General features: G+C 38.9%; 1 protein-coding gene across 1 annotated transcript; it reads right to left on the bottom strand.

The window, feature by feature from the left end:
• Positions 1 to 3,664: 3,664 nt before the first annotated feature.
• On the bottom strand, positions 3,665 to 8,695 carry sdf2 (stromal cell-derived factor 2). The gene is made up of 3 exons (XM_068331127.1): positions 8,168 to 8,695; positions 7,276 to 7,472; positions 3,665 to 5,869 (listed from the first exon to the last, which is right to left on the bottom strand). The coding sequence occupies exons 1-3, from the start codon at positions 8,349 to 8,351 to the stop codon at positions 5,570 to 5,572; spliced, it is 681 nt and encodes a 226-aa protein (XP_068187228.1). The 5' UTR covers positions 8,352 to 8,695; the 3' UTR covers positions 3,665 to 5,569.
• Positions 8,696 to 8,914: the final 219 nt, after the last annotated feature.

Here is an 8,914-nt window from a genome sequence, read left to right as displayed (position 1 = left end):
GATCATATCTAAAGGTCAACACATCTCTACTGACCCGAAAGCACAAGAAAAGTCAGCTCCAGCAGGACACAGAAGTTTTTGGGTTGCTGTTCTGTCAAGTGATGAAACAAAACAGTAACTTTTTGTGCCCATGGATCAGTGGTGTGTCTGGAAGAGGACAGTGAAGCATGGCGGTCGCTCGGCAATGCTCTGGGGTTGTTTTTCTTCGTCTGGTACTACCGGCATGTATTCCATCAAGCATCAGGATAATATTTTGCCACCTGCTAAGGTATCATTGTACTCACCTAAAGGACAACATTCTTCAAACTCTGCCGAGACCTGGTTTTTAGAAGGAAACCCTGTAGCGTTGTAGAGTTGCCTGACTTGAGTTTCATGGAGGTACAATGAAGGTTGAATAATTTTACTTCCATCTGCAGTGTAAGGTCAGGGCTGTCTGAGCAGTGAAAAATGTATAAAGGTAAGACGCAAGAGATGTCGAACCAAATCAGAGTGGAGCTGTGATGTGGGTTAAATATCAGACCAGGTTTCAATTTGTTTTGGGTTTTTTTGGTTGGGGGGGGGGGGGGTTGAGTAAAGTGCTAGTATGAAAACCTCACCTCAGCAACTCATCGTACCGCCTGACTGGTCAATATAAACCACACTAAAGCATGCCAGTATGTACACTGCCATTATGCCAAACATTACTAACTCCAGATTCCCTGGATTTCACTGTATATATAGTATATATATAAATATAAAGTACTACTTTGCTTGTGTAATGTATTATTCTTTCAAACAGCAGAATGTATGATGGGTAGAAACTAGTGAGACAAATCAGGGATATTCAGCAGGGCTATGAGCATTATTGTGGTGTTTCTTGGGAAAGTTCGCGGCCTAGTGGTTAAAATATGAACTGCAGCTCAGCGAATGAACTGTGTTTACAAGGCGTTCACAGGTCAAGACCCACAGAGCTGAGTTTGTGTTTAGATGAGTGTCGTGTCAGCGTCACGAGTACAATATGATCTGCGTTGAAATAATTTTTAACACCCCAAATTGTGTCGTTGCACCAATTTACATCTCAAAATCGACAGTGCGAATGAAGGTCTGCTGCTGTACCTCTGATAGTTTCTGGGGTCATTGCTATGTTTTATGGTTCCGACCTTACAGCACCACAGTTTTATTAAGCCTCCTGGTGTGGAATATATTTGGGGACGACCATGCTGGAGCTTACAATCAAGCTCCTTGTTTTTTTATAATGGAGGTTGAACGACCCAGTGGCACCACATATTAAATTTAGGGATGTTTTTATATGTGGGTATGGGGCTGGGTGAGGAAACTGCCATTCAAATTTGGAGATTCAATTTAGTTAAAGCCATTTAAAGAGTCAGTGGGGTATATTTCAAGTATGTTCTATTATTTCATACTTTATTTTGTGATATTAATGGTTGTAGTAAGATTTTTTCAATTATATTGGAACAGTTATTTAAAATAAATGCCCGGCTGTATTACAGCAGCATACTGCATGCGGGCTTCAAAATTACATGGTGCTCCCTTTGACATTGTCTTATTAGAGGCTGGTTTGCTCTCATTCATACCTACCAGTAGTTATTGATTCTTTTACCTTTTGACTGAGTGGATGGAGACAAAAGTACACATTTCTGCTGACCTAACGTGTAACCTTGTGAGTTGATGTAGGTTGGATCAAACAACAAATGTGGATCAAAAGTAGAGAGGGCTTTCTTCAAAAAAATATTTGTAAGGTCAAGTACCACAGCAAAATTGTATTATACTGTAAATCAGTATGCATGTTGTGAAGATCTTCAAATATTTGAAAGACAGGGAAATCTATTTAACATGTCTTTGATTTGGGACAGCCTGGTCTAAATGTAGGTATGTATGTGCTGTCACAAATTTGACTTTCCAGTTTATACTGTAATAGCCATTTTTTCTAGTTTCTGCCAGCTATTAATCCAATCAGATGGCAGGAGAGGGCATTTTCATAAATATGCAAATTCAAGGTAACATTGTCATCTGTGTTTCATTTCATTGGGTAGAGTCTGTAGGCCTCACCATGGAATGTTAGCATTAGCAGTGAATACAATATATTGTGTGTTTCAGTCACTTATGGCCTCATAATCTTTTATTAACGGCTGTATAATGTAAGCTACAGTTCTCCTTGTATGTCACTTTATGTCTTTGATATCCTCAGCACACTGACATTTGAGGGATCGACCACATTTTCACCTTTGTCTATTAGTGTCATAGTAATTTTGAAACCAGCATAGATCACTTTATCTTAATGATTGTGTAAAAGTTGTGCCATTTAGACATCCTTGCATGGTTATGTGAGGGGACACTCATTTGAAGACCTTTTATCAAACTTTGAAAGTTTACATCACTATTATCTACATCTGTACCTGGATTCATTCAATTCATGATTTTTTATGTTTTTAAAACTTGCTTTCAAGCTTAATTTTTACCAAGACTTGTTTTTACCTTGTAGATTGTATAGAGATTAAAACTAAACACAGATATGATACACAAACCTTGGCATGCTGCTTAGAAAAGGAGAAAGAAAAGAGCAATAGTCAACAACTGAGTGGATATTTAAAAAATGCAAATAAGTTTAATCTGTTTAATGTAAGAAAAAATATATAATATGTTTATGCAATAAACCTTGTTTTGATAGAAATATAAGGCATCTGTGTTTACTTGAGAAAAAATGTTTGTCTACACACGCAATACAATAACTACCTCTGTCCAAGGCTCCAAATTATTTTCAAAGCTCTAAGACAGCTTGATCTGGGTCAAGTTCAACGATCAAGATCCTGTCATCTCTTCCACTTTTCAAGGGTCACGTCTTTACATCATGAATGAAAATGTGGTTAGAAATGTTAGCTCAGGACCATTTAAGTACTGGTGATAGTTTGTTCCATTGATTACATTTCCTACAAATCCTTTCCCACAAATTTTAATATTTCATTTTTATTCTGATTAATGAAGAGGGTTTTTTTTAAATTAAATGTTTAATAGCTAAATATGTATAAATATCTTAAAGTAATTATATATCTAATCACACAGTATACATAATATTTTTTACCTGTATGGTAAGTGTCCCCTTCAATTCCCACAGGGGAAACTTTTGGAATTATCTTGTGGACAAATAGCCAGGCAAATAAACAAACGTGTGTGATCTCATAATGACCTCCAGCGCTCATTGGGGGAGTTAATGTTTCTTCTCTTAACATCTTTGATTGATGTTTGTCTATTGAACAGAAATATATTGATTTGTAAGGCTTTTACTTGTTACACGTGCAATGGTTGACGCAGCAACAGTTTAAATACCAATCCTGTAAATAGAATGGCAAGGTGTAATTGTAGTTCTATGCTGCATTATCCCCACACGGACCCAAACATCTGTGCAGAAGCTGAGGATCAGAGGAGCAGCTTGCTAAGGGTAACCCACCATCATGACCTCTTCAAATTTTCCCTTACCATCTGTTGAACAGAGTGGCCCGCCATTACTCCCTCTGACAAGAAAGCTTCCTTGTTTGCGGAGTATCTCAAACCTTCTTTACAGATGGATTCAATGGTTTATCGATTGATAGCCATTGGAACCGGCCATTAGACTTTGGGGAAAATGCTAAAAAAAAAAGTGTGGACCCAGGAATTGTTTTTCTCGTCTTTATTATAATAAACGGAATTTTTACAACCCACTTCAAAGCGGTGATGTATTGTACTGTAACTGTCAGTGTTCGTCTGTCCGTTAGTCCACCACATATCTTCACAACCATTGTAGACAGAAAGATGAAACAGAAAGCACATTACTTGGGTGGTAAAGGGGATGAAAATGAGATGATGACCTTGAGAAAACTAGGTCAAGGTCAAATTTCAACTTTTGTACACTCAGGAACTGGATAACATAGAAAGGACAAGGGAGAAGACCACTGTAAGACCGTAGATCGAATCTAGTGCTTTGATCAATGACAGTTGGTCAGAGCACTATCTTTGATCTTTGTAAGTAGATCAGGCTAAAATTGTCAATTAATTGAGAGGTGTCGCAGGATGTTGCAGTCTGTGACTGCATTGGTTCTAGTTAAAAACATGCTTTAGGTCTTCAGCAAATAATAACGAAAAATTTAATATTAGATTTTAGTAACATTTTTGCATTCAATCTGCTGGTACTAACTTAAATGGTTCTAAAAAGGTTTAATATTTTCTACAGGTGGCCTCAGGAATGGAGAAGAGTTGAATTCATTTTAAGTCAGATTAAGAATTTTTTATAATCTGGCTGACATTTTTTTCTCCAAGTGAAATGAAATCTGTATTCTCAAATATTCATCTTGATGCAGTGTATGATAGGAGATAAATTGCCAACTTGTGTGAGGCATTTCCCGTGGAGCAGAGCTGGCATCATCCCATAACTGTCAATCATATTTATGGAGCACAAAGTAAACACAAATGGAAACAACCTAACTTGTCAGTTTCCATCTTTGCGGTTAAAGTGGGATTCATGAGGTAATTATATATGCATTATTTCTAATATGGAGATTGTTGAGATGTATATAATAATGAATTGAGTCAAACTGACTGCAGCGGCAGGACTGGTATCAGTGAATCGATTTAAGTTAAGCTTACATACAAACAGACAGTCTAATATAATAAAACACACACTAACAGTGGTTTGCATAAAAACTATTTTAATATGAGGTCTTCTTTGCATGTTTGCTCCATGCGAAATGATTTGACACGTGTGCAGACAGCATGAATATATAACACTGTTGTCTCTCTGCAGTCCAACACTGATTCACAACTAAAAGCACCCAGTTCATTGATGTAAAAGAGACTTTAAAAACTTGCTCATTCATTCACACCAAGTAATGCAAGGTCACTTTATATGAAACACTAAGGAGGGGGCAGAGAGGTCATTTGCAGTAACAGCACTCAGTTTTTTTTTTGCTAATGTAGCTTACAAATACCATAAAAACCACAATAAAATGTCTGATATTTTTTAAGTTTAAAAAATTTAAAAATCTGCTACATTAAAAAAGGAAGATAAAGGCACAAGCGTCCCAATATTTGTGCTACAAACCACAAGATTGCCTCTTCAATGGTCTGATCTGTGAAACCTGCGCTTCCTCCTGCGCTGTAAGGAGACTGCTGAAGGCAGCAGTTTAGAAATAAATAACCGCTGTGAAGAACACCTCTCCTTGATAGCGAGGCTTCACAAACTATGACAAAGGTCAGTCTTTATACAAAAACACCATGCTAATACCATTATGTCTTCTTATTGCCGTTAAGGTGAACTTGTATTACAGTAGCTGCTAGACCTTGTTAGAATTCAAGTTGTGTTTGCAGCAACAAAACACATGTGAGAGAGGTTGTTTAGGATTCATAAGATGAAGTCATTGTACCTTGATTCATGGCAGACTTTGGCACAGTCTCCTTGCATGATGACATATGCTGATGGGAAAGTTAACGAGAGAGAAAAATGAGATGGAGAGCGGGGGCTGGGGGAGAAGCTGCTGGTGTAGAGGTAGGAACAGAGAGGTAGACAGACAGAAGCAGAAGTAGAGAAGAAACATCAAGGTCAAAACTCTGTGTGACGTTGGCTGTAGTCTCGGCTGCCCGCCGGGCTCTCACTGGGCTTCATGAAAATCCCCTCCATCGTCTTCCACAGGCTGTGCTGACTGGGATGCAACATGGCGTGAACTTCTGTCTGACCGTGAATCGGTCGTCCGTATTGCTCCCCTGTCACCGACAGCAAAGCATCAGTAGCCTTGTGACGGAAACGAACGGCCTCTTCTCGCCTCCACAGAGCTCCCTCACATTGAACTGACCACTCGTCCAGGTGGTCCCCTTCTCCTTCATCACCAAACGCACTCACCTCCTGTGGACGAAGTGATTAGAGGACAATGAGAAGGGGACAGGAAGAGGGACCTTTTTTTTCTGCGCAAGCTTTATGAGTCCATTTTAAAATTCTTGAATCATTTTACTCATTAATAACTACGAGTTAAAGGTTTGCGCAATCAGAAATTATTTTGGATCTGTCAAACAACACTGATAATGAACATGCATAACTTCTTGTGTGAATAATGGAGGCCAGGGTGGCTAAAGTGCAGGATACACTGTAATTATATAAGTTCTTTATGCACCATTAAATCTTATTTCTTCTCTGCCGTTTGGTTATGTTTTTTCCATAGAAATGACCTAGCTGGATAGAGCGGTGTTTTTCTCACATTACTGCTGTTGAAAAACCAGATTTTTTTTAATAAAACAAACTAAATAGGATGGGAATGTCAAGGAGCTTCATCACATCGATGCAACAATCCAGTCAGTTAAAACAGATCCGTCTGTTTGTTTACACTGCAAATGTCTTGAATCGTCTAAAATACAGAGATGTTGAAGAAGAATCCACAGCCATGAAAACAGCATGTCTGACACCGTCTATAATCCAAAAGCGCACACATTCTAACATGACTGACACTTTGGACACACCGAGTTGTCAGACTTCCTCATGATGAACGAGGTTTATTCTGAAAAGTAGCTGTTTTTTTTCTGTTTGTTTCCTGACATGTTCAAGCTGTTATCAACTTAAATCCACCTCAAAATATTGCTTCAGGTTTCACTTCAAGTAAAAGACAACCTTCTGGTATTTTCTTTCTCTAACTATTTATTGGTGTTGATACTGCAATAAATCTGTCATCACATATTTTATATGTCATCCAACTTCAGTTTTTTAATTGGTTCTGTTAAAGAATTTGTTAAAGGCATTGGTGCCTTCTAACAAACCAGCCAGCAACACACCTAAGAGCAACTTTCTATGATGTTTTGACCCTCAATAATATCATGATAAACAAGGAAATCTAATCCTAGAATTTGGAATCACATTGTTGCCGTTAAAAGCTTGATGACGATTCAATAAAAATCATAGGGCTCTAGCTCAACTCTTGAAGATGTGTCAAAATTGACCCTGAAATGAATCAGCGTATATTTAGATACGATTGTACATGAATATATGATTTGATTGTACCTGCATGTCTGCTACATTAGTACGTAATATCTGACAGTAAAAGATTTCACATGGGACACATAAATAAAAACATACGGGATCAATAACATCAACAATATCTTGATTAGGTGCAATAATGTCATGCTGTATAATGTCTGTACAAACAGAAAAACCATCAACAGCAACACAACCTCTGTGTGTCATTAGCATCCTTCGACATCTCTCTAGAAAGTTACACCGATGATCCCTCACCTAACACCAAAACCTTCTCTGATTCCACCCACCTGGTTAGATGACAGCGGGGAGGTGAAGTAGTGGCTGTGGAGGTTACGGCCTGTGTTGACATGAGTGAGGCGGATAGTCTGGCCACACTTGACTGGAGTACCGCGATGGCACAGCGCATCACTCGTCCCCCGAACGCTCCAGTAGCTGTTACTGTCTTCCACTGCAGTCACCCCTGTCACAGACTGCTGCCCACTACCTGTCTCACACACACACACACACACACACACACACACACACACACACACACACACAGTGAGCAGAAGAGCACTATAGACAATCACAGGGAACAAAACTGAGGAATGTCAATGCAAAACCAAAGAGTTTGATTAAAAATGGGACCAATTTTGATGTTTCTAGTTTTACTGTTGTCTCGCTTTGATACCTTTTGACAGGGTGGTTGGTGAGTGTACAATTTGACTTAATAAAAAAAAGGCTTCATCGTCACGATGATCTTCACAAGCTATGTACATGCAGCAACAAATTAGTGTGAATCTGGACCCCCAGCACCTCATCCCACCCCCAGCAGCCGTGGAAAAACACCTCACAAATCAGAGGAGAAACGTCTTCCAAGTTTTATCTACATGCCAAGTTGATTTTATTCAACGCAGAGATCTACCATGAAATTGTGATTAAATAAAAACACTGAGGTTGCACATATGTTTTGTTTTCCGTATTACTGTGACATTTATTTACACCATCTCCTTGTAAATATCACCTCCATCAACGTTAAATATGTCACTGATGTGGTTAACATTCATGCACAGAAATCATTCATTTACAGTTTCCGCCAAATTCGACCTTTTCAGTCGCAGGAGTGCAGAAGAAGCAGTGAAGTTAGTCAAATAAACCTGATGAAGCTGTTCTGTGATGATTTAAGCGAGCTGAACTCACCAGAGCCGTAGCGCACGTCGTGTGAGTGGAGTCTGACGTCGTGTCGAGTGTTTAAGAGTTTGATGACGGAGCCACACGTCACAAAGTTCAGTTCCGTCCCGCTTGTCAGCAGACAAGAATAAACTAGCAGGAGAAACAGCGTTTGTAGAGCTTGTGGAAGAACTGGCCGGCTGAGGTCACCCATTCTACCCCCGAGCAGCCCTCGATGACGTTTGCATTATTTTTGCAACGTCATGAAAAAATGGAACCCCCGTGTCCGTGTCGGGCGCAGAGCACAGCGCATCTAGCGGTTAGGAGTGGTAATGCGCAAGCCACATTTTCATCATTTGAGCCATTAACGTGGATGTGAAAGAGCATGATGTAGAAGATGTTTCTGCAAATATGTAAACCTGGGAGCGACACCATTGGCTTGTCTAGACAGAAGACCATGAGAAAATGAGCTTATCATTTGATTTACTAAACGAGATTCAGAATATTGATCATCAATAATTGGAGTTTTGTTTGATGCTTATTGTTTATTTTGAGCAAAACTATACTGCAGTGTGTATTTTGGGGCATTACTCGTACCGATATTTTTGCATCCAGTACAGGGCGTGGTAGAGTGGATGAAGCATATATATATATATATATATATATATATATATATATATATATATATATATACACACACATATATATATGTGTGTATATATATACACACACACACATATATATAAATTGGTTCACTCCAGCGCAAAGCTGCTCGAG

This window comes from Antennarius striatus, chromosome 13 (assembly GCF_040054535.1).
Source record: "Antennarius striatus isolate MH-2024 chromosome 13, ASM4005453v1, whole genome shotgun sequence".
Lineage (NCBI taxonomy): Eukaryota > Metazoa > Chordata > Actinopteri > Lophiiformes > Antennariidae > Antennarius > Antennarius striatus.
Note: the sequence above shows the minus strand (reverse complement) of the source record. Positions and strands in the feature narration are given on the sequence as shown.

Coding starts and splice junctions, on each gene's coding strand:
- sdf2 (XM_068331127.1), bottom strand. CDS start 8,351: ATGGGTGACCTCAGCCGGCCAGTTCTTCCACAAGCTCTACAAACGCTG. Junction 7,473..8,167: donor CGACGTGCGCTACGGCTCTG/GTGAGTTCAGCT, acceptor TGTGTGAGACAG/GTAGTGGGCAGCAGTCTGTG. Junction 5,870..7,275: donor CCCCGCTGTCATCTAACCAG/GTGGGTGGAATC, acceptor CTTCGTCCACAG/GAGGTGAGTGCGTTTGGTGA.